The 19658-nt window shown below is 51.4% G+C and overlaps 2 protein-coding genes across 5 annotated transcripts; one reads left to right on the forward strand and one right to left on the reverse strand.

Moving 5' to 3' along the window:
- Positions 1-2226: 2226 nt before the first annotated feature.
- Prr15l (proline rich 15 like) lies at positions 2227-8565 on the forward strand. Of its 4 annotated transcripts, none has more exons than XM_051158413.1 (2): positions 2227-2442; positions 8042-8565. In XM_051158413.1, the coding sequence occupies exon 2, from the start codon at positions 8075-8077 to the stop codon at positions 8375-8377; it is 303 nt and encodes a 100-aa protein (XP_051014370.1). In that variant the 5' UTR covers positions 2227-2442; positions 8042-8074; the 3' UTR covers positions 8378-8565. The 4 variants fall into 4 exon arrangements, with proteins under 4 accessions (XP_051014370.1, XP_051014369.1, XP_051014372.1 ...); XM_051158412.1 differs by having other exon boundaries at positions 2230-2442; positions 8045-8565; XM_051158415.1 differs by lacking the exon at positions 2227-2442 and adding an exon at positions 7216-7467.
- Positions 8566-13241: 4676 nt separating this feature from the next.
- Positions 13242-19437, reverse strand: Pnpo (pyridoxamine 5'-phosphate oxidase). The gene is made up of 7 exons (XM_051158417.1): positions 19161-19437; positions 17333-17457; positions 15803-15902; positions 14475-14528; positions 14054-14182; positions 13665-13735; positions 13242-13488 (listed from the first exon to the last, which is right to left on the reverse strand). Exons 1-7 carry the CDS (start codon positions 19296-19298, stop codon positions 13320-13322), a joined length of 786 nt encoding a protein of 261 aa, XP_051014374.1. The 5' UTR covers positions 19299-19437; the 3' UTR covers positions 13242-13319.
- Between the last annotated feature and the right edge of the window lie 221 nt (positions 19438-19658).

Here is a 19658-nt window from a genome sequence, read left to right on the forward strand (position 1 = left end):
AACAAAGAAATAAAACAAAGTTCTTCTTTGCAGCAGCTGTAGTGGTGATGTTGATGATATGTCTTTCTGGGCTCACGGAGCTAATATAAGGGGACCAACATTTACGCAACTCATTTTTTACCATTATCTATTTGTATGCGTACATGCATAAACCGTGGCATCTATTTCTTACTCAACAAAAACATACGTGCAACCTCTATGGAGTACAAGAAAACACTTGCAGCCGGGCGGTGGTGGCTCATGCCTTTAATCCCAGCACTCAGGAGGCAGAGGCAGGAGGATCTCTGTGAGTTCGAGGCCAGACTGGTCTATAAAGTGAGTCCAGGAAAGCCAAGGCTACACAGAGAAACTCTGTCTTGAAAAACCAAAAAGAAAAAAAAAAATGCTTGCAGTTATTGGAGGTGTAATAACTTGTTTATCTTTTGAGGGATGAATAGGAGTTTGGCTTGGGGAACCAAGTGGGTGAGGAAACTCTTCCTAGCTTACAGCACAGCCGGTGCTCCTGAACTCACTGTCCTAAGCATCTTCTGAACCCATAAGAGGCGAGCACAGGGGAGCCTGGGTCTAGGAGAGCAGCGGTGGGAAGGGCAGGAAGAAGAACTTAGAAGGCTTTAACAGTGGCTCTCAACTTTCCTAACACTGCAACCCTTTAACACAGTTCCTCATGTTGCGCTGACCACCCCTCCAACCATAAACTTATTTTTGTTGCTTCTTCATAACTGTAATTTTGCTACTGTTTTGAACCGTAATGGAAACACCTGATATGCAGGATCTCTGCTATGTGAACCCCAGAGGGGTCTCGACCCACAGGTTAAAAAACCACTACGATAGAGGTTTGTTCTCAGAAAGCCTGGGGCTAGGGGAATCCAGCGTGGGCCATGGGAGGGGGAGCCTTTGAAAGTCTGTCCATCCAAGGGCCATGTAGGATGGAGAGGAATAGATAGGCTCCAAGGGTATGGGAGAGGAGGAGGAGGAAGAGGAAGCTGCTACACCTAGCAGAAGCAAAGTTGGAGATGAGGAAGATTTGAGTGTTAACTAGTTAGAGTCAAAACACACCCTGGGGAGGGAGCCAGGGAACCGAGAACTTCACTTTAGCCCTAATGCCTTGCTCTGTCCTGGGCACACATACCCACCCAGAAAGGAAGGCAGGCAGCTGTGAGTAGGTTGGGTACAAGAAGCTGCTAGAGACCAGGCTATGCAGCAGGTGTTTCTCACTCTGGAGAGATACCCATCTGAAGGTCACGAGAAGGCCTCAGGGCAGCTGCCCAACAACACCCTGCAAGGCCATAGCCAGGCTGAGGTGGGTTTGTGGGAGGCGACTATGTACACACACATTTTCTTTCCTGTTTGCCTATACCTAGCATTGCCTCCTCTCTCTTTTCCTCCTCTCCCCTCTTCCCCTTCTCCAGCCCCCCCCCCCCCTGCCCATCTCTACCCTTCTCTTTGGGAGTCTGCCCAGAAACCCTCTGCCCACAGAAAAGTCTCTGAGTAATTTGAATATTTTGAGACAGATTTCTCTATGTAGCCCAGGCTGACCTTGAACTCATGATTTTCCTGCCTCAGCCTCCTGAGTGCTGGGGTTATTACCACCTGCTTTGGGCATGTTATTTTAAGCCCCCTCCCCCATAACTACCTCTGAGCAGCAGGAGGGCTCTAATGAGCCTTGCTCACACACCTGGCTGCCCTGTTTCCTCTAGTGAGCTCTTGGGGTGGGGGTAGGGGGCTTCAGGCCAGGAGGGAATCCCAGTCCCCCTGCCTACCTGCAGAGGAGGCCCTGGGTGGGGAAGAGCAGACAGCCTGGGAACCGGTCTGCCAACCAGTTCAACCAGAGACTGGTTTCAACTCAAGGAGTTCAAAGGGAGCTGGGATGCCCAGCCCGCTATGGCCCTTAACCCTTTCTCTGGTGTGCCCTGGCAACATCCAGGTGGTGGCCCATGCTGGGGAGAGAGGGGAGGTCTAAGTTTCTGTGGAAGATAAAATGGATTGGGGAGGCTTTGGAGCCAGCTTCAGAATGCAACCAGACACTGCAGAGCAGGAAAACTGAGGAGAGAGGCTCTGTGCTGCCCCATCCCAGATGTCCCTTGGGAGTCGGTCCTCTAAGTTTGGTGATCCCAGGAGGACCCTAGCTTCTGGGTGGACGCAGGGGATGTGGGGTTGGATTTCTGGGGTAATGAATATTCATCAGCCTGAGCCAGCCTCTGCTTCTGTTTACTTAGCTGGGAGGGGCCCTGGTTTCAGGTTCACCTTGACTCCCGGAGCTGCAGCGCTGTGCACGGCAGGTACCTGTGTCTGCACCTGTTTCTCTCACACCTGCCCTGCAGCTGCTCCTACCCACCTCTCCAGGCTGAGCCTGGCCAGCGCGACAGGCTGGAGACACCCTCTTCTCCTCCAGTCTCACCTGCCTGGGCAGCTCCTGGTACATTCAACTCCTCCGGATTTCAGGTACATAGGCTGCAGGGACTGGTGGGTGGGGAAACCAAGATAGAGGTCTGAGCCAGAGTTCCCGCTCCTGCCTGCCTCCATGGCAGACAAGCCCAGCAGACTCTGTCTTCGTCCAGTCTCACCCCACTGGCCTCTTGGAGAAGGTCCAGGCCTTCAAAAGCATTCCCACCGAGAAAGCTTTACTCTTAAGTCTCACGTAGCTCAAGACCACCTCTCCCACCCACAACCTGGAACACATATGTGTCTGGCTTATCTGGTAGAAACATCTCCCACTTCCTGTCCAGTCTCATTCAGGGTGGTCAAGGGCCATTGCCCACCCACACCCCCCCCTGCAGAGGGCAGGGAGCAGGTTCCACAATACAGAACTGATTCCCTCCCTCCCTCCCTCCCTCCCTCCCCTGCATCCCCATTCCTACCTCAGTCAATAGTTAACTTCTCCAGCTCAGCTCAGGAGAAGCTTGGCCCGCTCTGGGCAAAGCTCTTCAGAAAGTGTTCTAGTTGGGGTGACGGGGCCTGTCTTGGGTGCTTCTGTGCATGCTATGGTGCTAGCCATCAGAGGCAGGAGGTGGCAAGTTGTCTCATGAGGTCTTTCATGGGCCCCGAAGCTACGCAAACAAGCAGAGGTTGAACTGGCATGCTTGGAGCCTGATTTTCCTCATCCCTCGATTGCAAGCCCTCAACCTGGCATCTCGGGGGTGGGCGTGGGGGAGGGGAGACCTGTGTAAACCGACAGCAGGTCTCACCACATGCTAGATTGGTGTGTCCACTACCAGGTCCCCCCTGGCTTTCCACCATCACTCATGGGCAAGGGACTGGAACAGTTTACTCTTTACAGCTCTGGAGATGTGGAAAGCTGTGGTTTGTTGCTGTGGTTTGTCCCTTTTGTCTTATTTTTTAAGACAGGGTCTCCCGCCGGATGCCAGGCTGAACCAGAAATGTATTGGGTAGATCAGGCTGGTTTTGAACTCACTGTGATGACTTGCCTGAGTGCTGAGGTGCAAGTGTGTGCTACCTTACCTGGCTCCTAACACCTGTGCTGTTTTTAGACAGAATTTTTCTTTTTCTTTTTTCTTTTTGGTTTTGTGAGACAGGGTTGCTCTGTGTAGCCTTAAGCTGTCCTGGAATTCACTCTGAAGCTGTGCCCCTGCCTCCTGAATGGAAGTTAAAAGTGAGCGCCACAAGCCTGGCGGTGGTGGCGCACGCCTTTAATCCCAGCACTTGGGAGGCAGAGGCAGGCGGATCGCTGTGAGTTCGAGGCCAGCCTGGTCTACAAAGTGAGTCCAGGACAGCCAAGACTACACAGGGAAACCCTGTCTCGGAAAACAAACAAACAAAAAAACAAAAAAATGAGCGCCACCACTGCCCTGCCAGACGGTTTCTTTCCTTAGTCCTGGAGCTCTATATGTAGAACAGGCTGACCTTAAGCTCACAGAGATCCTGCTGTCTCTGCCTTCTGAGTGCTAGGATTAAAGGCAGGTGCCACCAGCCCAGGGACATTGTATTCTGCCTTTTATGTGCACTAAAGACTCTTGAAGCCGAGTTATTTTGAAAAACAAAGGATAGTCTCTCAATTAACCTGTCTTACAAATTCGTATGTTTGGCTTGCTTCAAGGGACAAACACTCATTCAGGTGTTTAGGAGTCCTGGACAGAGAGGCAGAAAGGCTAGCAAAAGCACCATCCTCAAGAGTCCAGGTCACAGGACACCGAGGCAAGGCGCTAAGCTATTCCCGGTTACAGCCTTCTGGCCAGTTCCTTGTGACCTGTGGCCTCAAGGAGAAGTAGGCTCCAGGCAAGCCACCATGATATTTAGTATGCATTAGAATGGGGACATTTTAACAGGCCTGGGCAGGAGCCCCTGTCCTGCATAGGAAGAGAAAATTGGGTGCTTAAGAGTAAACACAGGGCAGCCAGGTGGTGGTGGCGCAGGCCATAACCCCAGCACTCAGGAGGCAGAGGCAGGCGGATCCCTGTGAATTCAAGGCCAACCTGGTCTACCAAGCAAGTCCAGGACAGCCAAGAGTACACAGAGAAACCTTTCGGGGGGGGGGGGACCGGGAGACGGAGAAAGAAAAAAAGAGTAAACGCAGGGCCTAGATCAGCCATCCCTCCATTCTCCAAGTCTCTGGCAGCTCCGGCTGGCCAGTGGTGGGTCGGCAAGGCAGCTACCGAGCAGCGATCTGCGAGCTGCGCCCTGTCCCTCCTTCCTTGCCCTCCCACAGCTCCTTCCAGTAACCCACTCTGGAACACCAAGTTCTGTGCAAGGCTGTGCTAAGCCCAGGCGGGGCATGCTGCCAAGGCAAACCTCTCAGGCTGTCCCTTGGTGTGCTCCACTCTCCAGGTGCCTGGAAGTGCCCCTCCAGCCCTCTCTCTTACTCCCCCATGCTCTAAGTGGGAGCTATATGCAGCACCTCCCTTTAGCTTCTGTCACCCGAGCCCAGCTAAAGAGGTAGAATGGGCAATAGGGGTCTGCTTTGTGCACAAAGTAATGGGAGAGCCTCCTGGCCTGGGGTAGGGTGGGGGTGGGGGTGGGGGAGAGTGTGTGTAGAGGGGCAGGAGACACCACAGAGGGACAGCAGCAAGAGGCTTGTACATCTTGTTTCCAGCCTAGGACGGTGTCTTGCTTTTCTTCTTGTCTGAATTTGATATACTCTCCTCACCCCCACATACTTGTATGCACAATGGAAGTTATAGAAATCAGGAGCCAGAGGGGGACAGAGCAGTGGCGTTTATTTCTTCTACATTTAAAAACAAAAACCACGCTGCTATTTAATGAGCATGTTTCTTCCTGGTGATTTTTATAAAAATGCGACAAAGACCATCAAGATTGGGGTGTTTGGTGATGGGGATTAAAGTCAGAATTTTAGGCATATTAGGCAAAGACTCTACCACTCACCTATGCCTCCAGCCCCCTCCATCATCAGCTTTTTAAAAATTATTTATTTATTTATTTATTTATTTTCAGACAGGGTCTCTTTGTGTAGCCTTGGCTGTCCTGGACTCACTTTGTAAACCAGGCTGGCCTCAAACTCAAAGCGATCCACCTGCCTCTGCCTCCCGAGTGCTGGAATTACAGGCTACCACGCTTGGCCCCATTATCAGCTTTTTATTTCTTTATTTCTTTGTTTGTTTATTTTAGGTTTTCTGAGACAGGGTTTCTCTGTGTAACCGCCCTGGCTGTCCTAGACTAGCTCTGTAGACAAGGCTGGCCTTGAACTCACAGAGATCCTCCTGCCTCTGCCTTCCAAGTGCTGGGATTAAAGGCACCCCCTCCCCCAGCCACCATCAGTGTTTTAAAAATTACATTTCTGTTCTTTTTGTTTGTTTGAGACAGTCTCGGTTTGTAGCGTTGGCTGGTCTGGAACTAACTTTGTAGACCAAGCTGGCTTTGAAGTCAGAGATCTTACTTGCCTCTGCACTACTACGGCTGGTCTATATTCTATTTTTAAAGTTAGTTTGTGTGGGGGCTAGAGAGATGGCTCAGTGGTTAAGAGCACTGCCTGTTCTTCCAAAGGACCCGGGTTCAATTCCCAGCACCCACATGGCAGTTTACAACTGTCTGTAACTCCAAGATCTGACACTTTCACACCAATGCACATAGGTTAAAACGAAATAAAATATTTAATTTTAAAAAAAGTTAGTTTGTATGTGTGAGGGGTGTGTACTGTGGTGCATTTGTGGAAGTCAGGGGAGGGACTTGTGAGAGTTGCTTCTCCTGGGTCGGGAGCCGGTGCATCACAAACCTCATCGTCGGCTCTTTTTGTTTGTTTGTTTTGTTTTTCGAGACAGGGTTTCTCTGTGTACCCTTGGCTGTTCTAGACTCACTTTGTAGACCAGGCTGGCCTTGAACTCACAGTGATCCACCTGCCTCTGCCTCCTGAGTGCTGGGATTAAAGGCGGCGTGCACCACCAGGCCCCGGCTTCATCATCAACTTTTTTTTTTTTTTTTTTTTTTTTTGGTTTTTCGAGACAGGGTTTCTCCGTGTAGCCTTGGCCATCCTGGACTCACTTTGTAGACCAGGCTGGCTTCGAACTCACAGCAATCCGCCTGCCTCTGCCTCCCGAGTGCTGGGATTAAAGGCATGCGCCACCATGCCCGGCTCATCATCAACTTTTAAAGAAGGTAACACCTGCAGGTTTGGGCTGCATGGCCGTGTAGCTCTCTGGTGTCCACTGGCTTCTGCACTCTCCTTCCCCAAAACTGTCCCAGTGCACGCCAGTGTTTCTAAGACCACACCGCCAGCCTCTCCGGGCCCAGAGATGCCTTTGTTCATGTCAGTCAGCTCTCACAGTTTAATTCCTCCAGGCTCCCTCCCCTCTGCCTATCTTCTGTGCTGCATGAATTAGCCAGGGCTGGAGAGCTTCATTCCTAGGCCTTCCTCTAGCTCATAAGCACCTTTGTGGAAATTAATAAAAGATGAGACCTGTGTGGAGGTGGCTCCATGTCAGGGTGCACGGCTTGCAAGCAGAGAAGCCTGTGTTTCAACCGCCGCCCCCCCAATCCCACCATATCTCTTATAGCACAGTACAAAGGGTACAGCATAATCCGGGAGGATGACAACTCACAGGCTCCACTTGACTGCCTTGCAAATTTTTAACTCTCCTTCAAACACCTGTCCTGTGGCAGCCTGGTGGGGGTAGGAGAGCAGCCCGCTAATGATTACTCCACCTGTTAAGTTGTATGCTTTGCAATGCAGGTCTGCTTGTGCAGCCGGCAGTAACGCGGTTAGGCTGACCGTCAGGGCTGTGTTGGATGGAGAAGGGCACTGAGGACCAGAGAGGGAACTTGGCTGCAAGTCATGAGCCAGAAGCCAAGATTTCCCAGGCCTAGACTCCAGCAGCCCTCTCCTCAGGAGAGGCTGGTGCTCGGCACTGTGGGCCATGACAAAGGGCTGGGAACTATCTCAAGTTCTGTTTAACTTTGTCATGTGTTCCTGCCGGTGTGACCTGTCAATGCTCTGCCAACACTGGGCACCGGTGGGAAGGACTTGGTCATGGTGCCAAAGACCAGGCTATGTGTGGCTAGGTAAGGGGTTTCCCTGGCTTGTAGCCTGGGGCTTGGAAGGAAAAGACTGAAACGGTCCCTCTGTAGCTTTGTAAGGCAGTGGGGTCGGGTTGTCTCACTGTGCCTTGGCCTGGCTCAGTGTCTTTCTGCTTTTTCTTGTTTTTTGTTTTTTTGAGTCAGGGTTTCTCTGTGTAGCTTTGGCTGTCCTAGAACTCACTCTGTAGACCAGACTGGCCTCGAACTCAGAGATCCACCTGCCTGCCTCTTGAGTGCTGGGAGTAAAGGCATGTGCCACCACACCTGGCTATTGTCCTTCCACTTAATGGCTGCTTTGAAGGTTCTTTTCCAAACCCTTCAGTCTTACCTTCAATTCTTTCTTTACTTTTTTTTTTTTGCGACAGGACCTCACTATGTAGTCCAGGCTGGCCTCAAATTTACAACCCTCCCAGCTCAGCCTGTGTGCTGGGATTATAGGCGTTAACCAGCACACCTGCCTCTATCTCTTAAAATAGCCAGTAGCGATGAATGAGCCTCAAGATGGCTGGTCCTCCCATCCATTTCATCTACTGACCTTTTTCTCTCCCACTTGGTCCAGCAGACAGCCCCCCGCCTGGCCTTAGGGACCACCATGACCGAAGTTGGTTGGTGGAAGCTGACCTTCCTCCGGAAAAAGAAATCCACTCCCAAGGTGCTCTACGAAATCCCTGACACCTATGCCCAAACGGAGGGAGGAGCAGAGCCTTCGGGACATGACAGCGGAGACCCTCACGGCGACTTTAACAGCCGCCTCGAGAAGATTGTGGACAAGAACACCAAAGGCAAGCACGTCAAAGTCTCCAACTCAGGCCGCTTCAAGGAGAAGAAAAAAGTCCGAGCCATGTTGGCAGAGAACCCCAGCCTCTTTGATGAGCGGGAGAACAAAGGACAATGAAGGAAGACACTAGCCCCTCCCTGTTCCCTGCCACTGGTGGGGTCTGAGGCAGGAGCTTGCCACGCTGGCCTCTTTGGTCATAGCTGAAACCACGGTTGCGGCTGATCCCTGCTGGCAGGAACACCTGGTTTGTATTTATGTGTCCCGGCTTCCTGATGGGCCCAGGAGATCCCCGAGCCCTCCTCCTCATGATCCCTTACAAAGACTCTCTGGTCCACCACTAAAAGTGTCAACCAGAAGTGCAGCCGCCCTTGGCACAGTGGCTTGCCTCACAGGGAGGTGGCAGAGCAGAGAACGGACAGGGAGGGTGATGGACTCCACCCTCTCCCTGGGCAACGGGGTCAAAGGTGAATCTGAATCGCTGCTCTCTCCACTTTCTCTAGCTGTGACTGTCCCCTGGACCAATCCTAGGAGAGCAGAGTTGCCTGGAGCCACATGACAGTGGTTTCCTTGGTACCAGAGGCGGAGTCCTTGAACTTGAGATCACCTCTTAAGTCAAGGAGTAAACTTCCTGGAACTTTGCTCCCAAGAGTGGAGAGGCAAAGGACACGGGCAACCCCCCGGGGTGCTAACAGAAGGCAGACCAGAGATCCCCTTGAGCTCTTGCCTTGACCACCACTTTTGTGGGTTCTGAATTACATACCGGGCCCAAGGGTCCAAAGTGGAGGAGTGGATGGGTTTCCTCAAGGCCTTCCCAAATAGTCTTTAAGACGGAGCAGCCCCAGGAGTCTACCCCTGGAGCCTTGAATTTTGCTTGAAAAGTAATGGTAGGTTTTACATAGGAATAAACAATGCTGCAGAAACAAAGGTCTTATTCACACTCTTTATCTTACACGTGTGGGGATGGCTGTTGCTATGCCCCTACGTTCCTTGGTCTCTTCAGACAAGAAGGGCCCCCAAGTGTGAGAGTGTGGTGGCTGTCAGTCATCCCAGCATCAAGCTAAGTTTTCCATGGCAGGGGAGAAAGGAAGGAAACAGATGTCCCTGCACAGCAGAGAGGCTATGTGTGGGGCAGGGGAGGGCGAGGGTGGGGTGGGGTGGGTCTCTAAGAGAGTGGGGCAGACCTTTGGTAACAGACCCAAAGTCTCTGTCATTTTTCAGTGGTTCCGTTTGGGACCAAGAGTTCATTCTGGTGCCACCAGTTAGGACCGATGAACTTGGGGACATTTTAAAGAGAGGCTTCTCTGAAGCCAGATATGAGGGCAAATCGCTGTCATCTCAGCTCCTGCTGAGGCAGGAGGATAGCAGGTTCAAAGATCAGCCTGGGGTATAGAGCTAGACCCTGTCTCAGGAAACACGCCAGGGGCTGGAGAGAGGTTAAGAGCACTGCCTGCTCCTCCAGAGGTCCTGAGTTCAATTCCCAGCAACCACAGGGTGGCTCACAACCATCTACAATGAGTTCTGGTGCCCTCTTCTGGTGCGTACATGATAATAAATAAATAAATCTTTCAAAAAGAAAAGAAACACAACAGAAGCGCCTCAGGCAGCAGATGGTTCCTACTCCATTTCTTACAGAATGCCACCATCCGTTCAAGAACCAGGGGAGAGTTCTCACCCCATAACGTTAAGGTCTGGTTCTTGCTCAAGCCACAGGACCTGGTGAGGATGGGGGGTGGGGTGGGGGAGGGAATCAGCCAAATCCCTGGAACTCATAGTGGGGCCAGGGAAAGACCAAGGTGGCTACTCAGCTATGTGGGGTCCAGCAGCTTCCAGAGTCAGCTCCTCCAAGTGCGCTGGGCCACCCCACCCGAGGGCCACCCCACCCGAGGGAGTCATTGCTGAGGAAGTGATTTGCCAAAACAAACATACCTAAACAAGGAGACCTTTGTTAGGTGACTCACCCAGGCCAGGGGAACTCAGGGGATAAGGGAGGCAAACCAGGGGCTGAAGGGAAAATAGACTCGGGGGCCCTGCCTTTACTTTGGCCTTTCGCACTCCTCCCCAGAACTCTCTAGATCTCATTAGTTAGTTCATAAAGTCTCCCACAAGGAGCTGAGACATCCTCTCTTGTTGCAGGCTTGCTGTTAGCCACCTACCACATGCACTCATACACTGCTTACAACAGAGTGTCTTTCCTTCTTTTGTTGTTAGTCTTTTGTTTTTTGTTTTGGTTTTTCGAGACAGGGTTTCCCTGTGTAGCCCTGGCTGTCCTGGACTCGCTTTGTAGACCAGGCTGGCCTCGAACTCACAGCCTGCCTCTGCCTCCCAAGTGCTGGGATTAAAGGCATGCGCCCCTGCCCCCTGCCAGAGTGCCTTTCTAGTCGTCCTCCCCACACCCCCATCACTGAAACAGGTGCTGCTGTTACCTCCATCTTCTATGAGTCCACTGAGGGGCGGAGCTGTCAGGCCCTTGTTAAAGGGAGAGCTGGTCTGTTTGTATGAAGCATGACATATGCAGCCCCTCCGCCCCCCCCCCCCCCCCTCACTCTACCCCCCACCCACCCCCGCCCAGCACCTTCTATTCTGGACTGTCTTCCATCTATGCGCTGGAGTGGTACAGGCAGAAGCAATCAGTTATCTTTTACAGAATGGGACTGGGGTCTGGGACGGGACAATGTTTATGTCTTAGGCCCCTGGGAGGTCACCGCCACCAAGGGGGAAATGTGCAGGCCCTGGAACCCATGGGAGAGAGTCAATTGGCTAGGCTAGCGGAGGGTGTCCTCTAGAACCCATGCTGTAGGTCCCTTTGACACCAGCCCATCCCAAGATTCCCTAACCCCACGAGGGGAATGAGGATTGGCACTGGGTGTAGACTCATGTCTGGTTTTCTTTTTCTTTTGAGGCAAGCGTTTACACCACAGGCCAGGTTGGCTTGGAACTTACTATGTAGCCCAGGCTGACCTCAAACTCACATCAATCTGCCCCCCTGGCCCTCCCTCCCAATTATTGGGATTACAGGCATGATCCATACCACCTGGCTTTTACCCCACCCCCCCCCCCGCCGAGGATTGAATTCACTCATGCTAGACAAGCAGGCTGAGCTGAAGTCCAAGCACTTTCTTTCCCGGGCTCCCTGGTCGCCAAGCCTTTTACATACCCCCCCCCATTCTCTGCAGGAAACCCCCAGGGAGATAGAGCATGTCCCCCCTAAACTGGAGGCTGTGGCTGGCTAGAGAGATCCAGCCGCCCCAGGGAATCCAAGCAAGGCTTTGGATTCAGGAGCTGCTTGGAGGAGGAGGAGGAGGAACCCAGAGTGCAAATATGTGCAGTAGCCCCAGTCGGGAGAGGCTACGGTTAGCAAGCACAGTTTCACTGGGAAGCAACCCAACCAGAGGAAGGGGGAGGCAGAGAGGCTGCCTGGAACTGGTCTCCACTGCCCAGGGAAGGCCAACCCCCTAGCCAGTGGGCTCCCCCTGCTGGACCCAACCTGTCTCGCCGCCAGAAGCTAGGAGGGAGAAAAAGCCTGTGGATTCACTCCCCAGCTTCACTGAATGCTGAGGTGCCTCGTGGGGGCAGAGAAGATGAACTCTGGTTAAACATTAATATCACACATGGCTGACAAGTTTTTATTACACACTTGCACGTTGGAAATGACAGTTGAGATCACACTAAAAATTGAGGGGCATATACAACCCCCAATCAGAGGCGGGGTACAACACTTCTCCTCAACAACCCATAGGTATGTACTAATAAAGTCACAGTCCATGGCACATCAGTAAAAGGGGTGTGGTAGGTAAGGGTACCTGGTGGGTGGTCACAGGGTCAATGTCCTTCCTGGACCCAGGCTTAAGTCAGGGATCAACACGGGGCGGGGGGGGGGGGCTGCCTCGGGAGAAGCCTTTGACAGTGATAGGCACTGAAGCACACAGCCACAAAGTCAAAAGTACAGTGTCCGGAGTAACAATAACAAGTTCACGGCCAACCAGAACAAATAATGGCTCTTTGAATCACAGCAAACATGGCCTGGCCTGGCTCCTTTCAACACACCTCTGCAGACTGATTGCTGTTACTGAGAGAGAGTCACAGCAGCCGCAGCTCCCAAGACAGGCTTTCCCAAAACCATGGGCAGAGTCAAGGAAATAATTATGAGCTCCTTTCCACTGTGTTTCTCTCTACTCCAGCTGTCAACTGATACCAACTGATTTCAGGGACTTCAGAGGGTGAGTCCTGGAGGCTTGGGTTTAAGGGATAGGAAGGGAAATGGGCTAAGCTTGAAAACAAAGACAAAAGAAGAAGAAGAAGAAGAAGAAGAAGAAGAAGAAGAAGAGAAGAAGAAGAAGAAGAAGGGGAGGAGGAGGAGGAGGGAGGAGGAAGCAGCAGGCGTGATGACACACACCTGTAATCCCAGTACTCGGGAGGCAGAAGCAGGTGGATCTCTGTGGCTACACAGAGAAACTCTGTCTTGAAAAACCAAAAACAAACAAATAAACAAAAAACAAAAGAAACCAAAGTTTGTTTGTTTGTTTGTTTTTAAAGCAAGGCCTAGAGCTGGGCTTGGTGGTTCACGCCTGGAATCACTGCTACTCAATAGGCTGAGGCAAGAGGAACTCAGGGTCAAGATTTGTCTGGGATACATAACACAGTGAGTTCAAGGCCAGCCAAGGCAACTTAGTCTTAAAATAAAAGGTAAAACAAAACAAAACAAAAAACAACTGTGACTCTAGCTCTGTGGTAGGGAGTTGCCTACTTTAAACCGAAACAAAGACAGAGAAAGGTAGATCCGGTTCCCAGTCCTACACCTCGCCCCTTTTTAAAAGATTTATTTATTATGTATACAGAGCTCTGCCTGCATGTGCACCTGCAGGCCAGAAGAGGGCCTTAGATCACATTATAGATGGTTGTGAGCCACCATGTGGGTTACTGGGAATTGAACTCAGGACCTTTGGAAGAGCAGCCAGTGCTCTTAACTGCTGAGCTATCTCTCTAGCCCCTTTACCCCGCTCCTAACAGCCCTATCCCACTCTCTTCCAGCTGATGACTCTCCAGCGTTCTTTGTCCAGAGTCAAGGTGCAAGTCTCTCATATACCCAGTCTTCCTCCCCTTGGTGGGTCATGGGTCCCAGAGGGCAGTCTCCTGTTGAGATGCCTCGGCGGAAGACGATGCGGTCATGCAGGCGGTTAGTCTGGCCTTGCCAGAACTCCATCACCTGAGGGTCGAGGATGTAGCCCCCCCTACAGGAAGAAGCAGAGGTTCAGTGTGCCCATCCCCCCACCCCTCATGCCTAGCTCTCTTGGAGGATGCTCCTGGGATGCAGCTGAGAGCTTCCCAGAGAAGGAGAGCTGTAGTTCCACAGACAGGGCCCCAGTGTCCCCTTCCTGGATGGCCACCAAGCACAGATATCACTTACCAGTATTCTGGCTTGGGCACCTCTCGTTCCCGGTAGAGCTGCCCCAGTTCCTCATTTTTCTTTCTCAGGTACTGTTCAAAGAAGAGGACAGAGGAAGAGCCAGGCTAGGGCAACGATCCAATTAACAACTTACCAACATAGGCTCTGGGGCAGGGCCCAGGCCAGGTATTGGGGACAGAGGTGAAGAAGATAGACCAGGGCACTGGCCAACAGGAGGGCCAGACCGAGGAGGCCGGCTTCCCATCAACCTACTCTTCTCCTCTAAGGACATATCATCCTTTTCTCTCTGCTAGATTGACAGGGCCCCTGGCACCTTCTGGAGACAGCCTCTGGGGATGAGCGGAGGGAGGGTCTCAGGCACCAGGAGGATCACACAGGAGCCCACTTACCTCCCGATCGGGGATCACAGAACTCTGGCGACTGACCACAGCCCCGATCTGGCTGCTCTTGGGGCGGGAATGGAAGTAGCTCTCAGCCTCCTTCTGGGGCAGCTTCTTCACAGGGCCCTCCACACGGACCTGCTCGTGGACGGCACCGCCCAGGTGACACTTGCTACTATCCACCTTTCCTACCAGCACAGCCCCTGTTTCGCACTGTTCTATCAGCTGCCCCAACACTCCAGGTTCCCACCGGACTTGTGTGTGTGTGTGTGTGTGTGTGTGTGTGTGTGTGTGTGAGAGAGAGAGGCAGAGTGCCCAGGGCCAGACAGAGTATATGCCTGGCCTGGGGACCCTCCCTATATTCATTTACAAATTGACCCCTGTCCACCTAGCCCACCGGAAGTGGACTGTCTTAGGAATGCTCACTTACCTGTCGGTTCAGGGGCTCCCAGTAGAAGACAAGAGAGGCAAAGGGATTCGAGTCCTAGAAACAAGAGAAAAGTCATAGGTACCAGTGGAACAGGAAGATGATGCTTCCTACACGTAGGAGTCAGGAGACGGAGTCGGACAGCATCAACAGATGCACTCACTGTTACATTTCATTTAAACCCTCAAAGGTGAGCATCCCGTGACACATCTGGAGGCAGGCTCTAAGGGGCGGAGTAGTAAGTTCACACAGCCAGTGGTAGAGCCGGATTTAAGCTGGTTTAACACCAGGGTGAGGTTTGGCCATTCTAATCACCACAGTTGTAGTTTTGACTATTTGTTGTTTTTGCTTGTTTGTTTTGTTTTGTTTTGTTTTTTAAAGATTTATTTATTATTTATACAGTTTTCTGCCCACCACAAGAAGGCACTGGATCTCATTACAGGTGGTTGTGAGCCACCATGTGGTTGCTGGGAATTGAACTCCAGACCTTCGGAAGAGCAGCCCGTGCTCTTAACCTCTGAGCCATCTCTCCAGCCCTGTTCTTGTTTTTTGAGACAGGGTCCTACTCTGTAGCCTAGACTGACTGACTTAAATTTGTGGTAATCCTCCTGCCTCAGCCTCCTGAATATTCGGAGGTGTGAGCTACCATATCCAGCTCACTCATGGAGCTTTGAGAGTTTGTGTGAAATGCACCTCGGGGTGGCATGACCACATGCATATGAAATGCTAAGTCCTGTGCACCTTAGAACAGATGTTGGGGACAAAACAGATTAAATAAAAGTGGCAACCTTTACTCTTACTGAGTAGCAGAGGAGACAGTGTCAATCGCCTAATCACATAATCAAAATGACAAAGAAAAGCTGTGAGGTGCACAGCTGGCAAACAGTGCCAGGTACCCGCCCGGCCCACAGCCCAGTAGGTGTTAGGTAAGGAAGGCTTCCCTGATTCAGGAAGCCACAGGTGAGACCGGCAGGAACGGCAGCCGACGTTGGTGAAGTGTGGCTCATTCACTCACAGTACAAATGCCTTGAAGCAAGAGGGAGCCTGAGCAAAGAAAGAAGAGCCGGGCAGGCGTGGTGGCGCACGCCTTTAATCCCAGCACCGGGAACAGAGGCAGGCAATCGCCGTAAATTCGAGGCCAGCCTGATCTACTAAGCAGTCTGGGGCAGGCAAGGCTACACAGAGAAACCTTGCAACAAAAAAAAAAAAAAAGAAGAAGAAGAAAAAAAGAAAAAAGAAAAGTATGGAGCCGGGGGAATCATGAGAAGGCTGTGTAAGGTAGGGTGGAGGCTAGCCCCGTCAGCCCCAGGAAGATTCATCCTGACCCTCACCAGCTCTTTCCCCTTCCGACTCTCGTAGTTAGTGAAGAAGCGGAAGCCGTCCTTGCCGAAGCCCTTCAACAGCAGCATGCGGGCAGAGGGTTTTCCTTCTCTAAGGGCACACAGCAGAGCACCAGGTCAGAACCCATTGGTGTACTCACCCCGCCCCACTGCCACCCCTTCATGAAGCCACGCCCCCTCACGAAGCCACGCCCCTTCACGAGGCAACTATCAATCACGCAAATCACATGGACGAATGCGTAGTCACAAACTGAAAACAAAAACAAAAAACAAAAAACAAAAAAACCCGGCAGAGACAAACTGTGGGGTCCAGTGCCATCAAACAATGCCCCCTTGGGGAACTTGTCCTGGATACCAGTGTCTGGGGGCTCCTTGTGGATGAACAGTGTCCCCCTAAGGGATGTATGGCACACCACGGCCCCAACCACCATGAGACTGCTTTTAGAAGATAAAGGCTTTTAGGGAGGCAGTAAGGTTACATGCAGCCAGAGGGATGGGACTTTCTAATCCAGTTAAGACTGGTGTCTGGTCACATGAGGATACAGCAAAGGGGTGGCTGTCTTCAGAAGCCTCAGCAGACATCATCCCTGACAACCACTTGCTCTTGGACTTGTGTGGACAGTAAACTAATGTTGCCTAAGCCGCCCAGCCCATTGCACTTTGCTATGACAATGCTGAAAAAGGGGGGTATTGACAGACAGGCCTCTGCTCAGAGCTCTGCATGATACCCAGAGTGGCAGAGCCCTGTCCTGATGCCTGGTGCTTTAGTGAAAAGGGACAAAAAATGTTGAGTAAGAGGCTAACAAAAGAGATTTCTCTACCAAGAAGAGACTTGATTCCCTATGAGCATATACAGGGGGAGGAGGTCCCCCCTCAGTCACAGTCACAGGGGAGGGGAGTAAGGGGAAATGGGAGGGAGGGAGGAATGGGAGGATACAAGGGATGGGATAATCATTGAGATGTAACAAGAATAAATTATTAAAATTAAAAAAAAAGAGATTTCTCAAAGGGTTATGACTGACTGGCAAATCCTATGCTGGATTAGAGAGAGAGAGCCTCAGGCACAGTCCCAGGAGATGCAGCAGATAGGAGCTTGAGGGAAGCCACTGATATATCCAGGTAAAGAAGCATAAGGAAATGCATATGTCACTGACAGGTAATCAGTTATCTGGCTTTTGGTTTACCGGTTAAGGACTCGCTTCCTGGGGCTCAGAGAAGACAAGTAACTCAACTGAGGCTTTTTGTTTTGTTTTGTTTTGTTTTTCGAGACAGGGTTTCTCTGTGTAGCCTTGGCTGGCCTGTCCTTGCATTGTAGACCAGGCTGGCCTCAAACTCACAGGGATCCACCTGCCTCTGCCTCCCGAGTGCTGGGATTAAAGGTGTGTGCCACCACCGCCCCGGCCCAACTGAGGTTTTAATAACTGAACTGGAGACATAAAGTTGAGCATACTTAGTTTGGGTTTTCCTAAGTCCCCAGCTCCGTCTGAAGCCACCAACACAGGGGCCCGTGGCTGCGCATACCTGGTGCAGGTAGCCAGACACATAGCATTGGCTTCCCCTATGTCCGGACATTGAACGGCCTCCTCGAACCAGGAAGCAAACTGCTTGATGGGGTCCAGCGAGGTCAACTGAGTCTCCTCAAATGCCTAGAAAGAGAGTTAGGCTGCCTCTAATAAACACAGAACACTTACTATGCGCCTGGTACGGGTTGAGGTGCTTTTCAAAATGCAAATGCATTTAGCCTTCATAACCCTGACCTTGAAACAAACAACAAACAAAACAAACAACAACAACAAAAACCCACTACACAGGGAGTAGGTTCTGTTATCCATTTACAGGTGATGAAGCAAGTCTCCTAACCAGGAAAGGATGAAGGAGAAGTTCCTGTGGGTCACCTCATTATTTCTCATGGTCTCATGAAAACCCCCATTGGAGTCAAGCACTCTTGGACATGGTCACGTACAATCACACTTTAGCCACTGTAGCTCTGGACTGATCTCTCGGGTCCCTGACCCAAGGAGGGAAAAGAAAAGGACCCAGGGGGTTGCTGAGGGCAGTAAAAAAGAAGAGCTTCCGGGTTAGCCTTGAACTCACGGTGCTGCAGAAGGATGGCCCTGGACTCTGGGGCCAGCCACCGTGCCAGAGTTCATTTGGTGCTAAGGATGGAACCCAGAGCCATCGTGCATACTAGGCAAGACTCTACCAAGTGAGCTGCAAACAACCTACCTTCCACTCCTTTATTATTATTATTATTATTGTTGTTGTTGTTTTTGGAGACACAGTTTTTCTGTGTGTAGCTCTGGCTGTCCTGAAACTCGATTTGTGGACCAGTCTGGCCTTGAACTCAGAGATCCTCCTACTTCTGCCTCCCGAGTGCTGAGATCCAAAGCGTGCACTACCACTGCTGGTTGGGCAAGCCTTTAATCCCAGCACTTGGGAGGCAGAGGCAGGAAGATCACTGTGAGTTCGAGGCCAGCCTGGTCTACAAAGTGGGTCTAGGACAGCCAAGGCTACATAAATAGAGAAACCCTGTCTCAAAAAACCCAAATAAATAAACAAAAATAAGTAAAATAAAGGCTTCTACAACCACACTTGGCACATTGTGACTGTTTTAAAGCATTTTACAAATGCCTACATACGGGCTGGAGAGATGACTCAGTAGTTAGGATGCCCTCTTCTGGCGTGCAGGCGTACATGCAGGCAAAACACTGTATACTTAAAAACTCTTAAAAAAAAAAAAAAAAGCCTAAATACAGGCTGGTAAGACGACTCAGCGGGTAGAGGCATCGAGCACTAAGCCTGACCACCTGAGTTCATTCCTGGTGGAAGGAGAAAAAGCAACTCCTGAAAGTTGTCCTCTGATGTACGAACACTCTCTTCCTCTCTAAATGAATAAAAAAGTAAAAAAAAAAAAAAGAAAAAAAAAAAAAAAAAAAAAAAAAAAAAAAAAAAAAAAAAAAAGAAAGAAAGAAAGAAAAGAAAAAACAAACCCAAACTCACAGTATCCTTGTAAAGTAGGCATTATCACTTTACAGGTGAGTAAACTGAGGCCCAGAGAGCATAAATTGTCCACGGTGATACAGATACAGATACAGAAAAGGGCTGGATTCCAATCCAAGTGGGCTCCGAGGTTAGGGTCCCCTTACCACTGCGACAAGGGGCCTATGAACACACGTTTCCCCTGAGGCCTTCCCCAATGGTTGTCTCTAAAAGCCTCTTCTCCCATCAGGGTGACCCCTAAATCCTGCTGTCCTTTAAGGGGCCCGTGAGACCCCAAGGCGCTCCTCCAACCCTTTGGAGACGACTCAGGGACACCCCCTTCCCCGTGTCCCGAAGGCAGCGGCAGCACCTCTCGGTCCCCGCGGTAACTCTTGCGCATCGGCCCCAGGTCCATGACAGCACCCCGATAGCACAGGTGACGGAGGTAGCCCAGCCACTTCGCAGGTCGCCTGAACGTCACGGTGACGCTCAGCAGCCCGTACGTCATGTAGGCAGCCGGCCACGTGACCCGGCGTCACCTGGCCCTGGGTTCCTCCGGGTTCGGAACCAATTGCTCAGCCTGGGTGTCTAACCTGGGGAAGGAAGAAATTGCTAGTGGCCCAAACTAGTAACTCCTAAATTCTTGAAGCCAAAGGAGACAGACGCAGAGAGCTCATTGGTTTGAGGTTCCTGCCCCGAGACCAATTAGAGAGGGAACAGAGGAAGCCAGCAGCCAATGGGCAGCGTCTCCAGGGGCGGGAGCAGAGAGACAAGGAAATGCTGTCACCCGCCGTTCCCACGCAGGTGGAGGTTTGTTAAAGGTGTAGGGACCGCTGCAGCCACGGCGGACGCGGTGGAGGGTGGGGGT

This window comes from Acomys russatus, chromosome 16, assembly GCF_903995435.1.
Source record: "Acomys russatus chromosome 16, mAcoRus1.1, whole genome shotgun sequence".
NCBI lineage: Eukaryota > Metazoa > Chordata > Mammalia > Rodentia > Muridae > Acomys > Acomys russatus.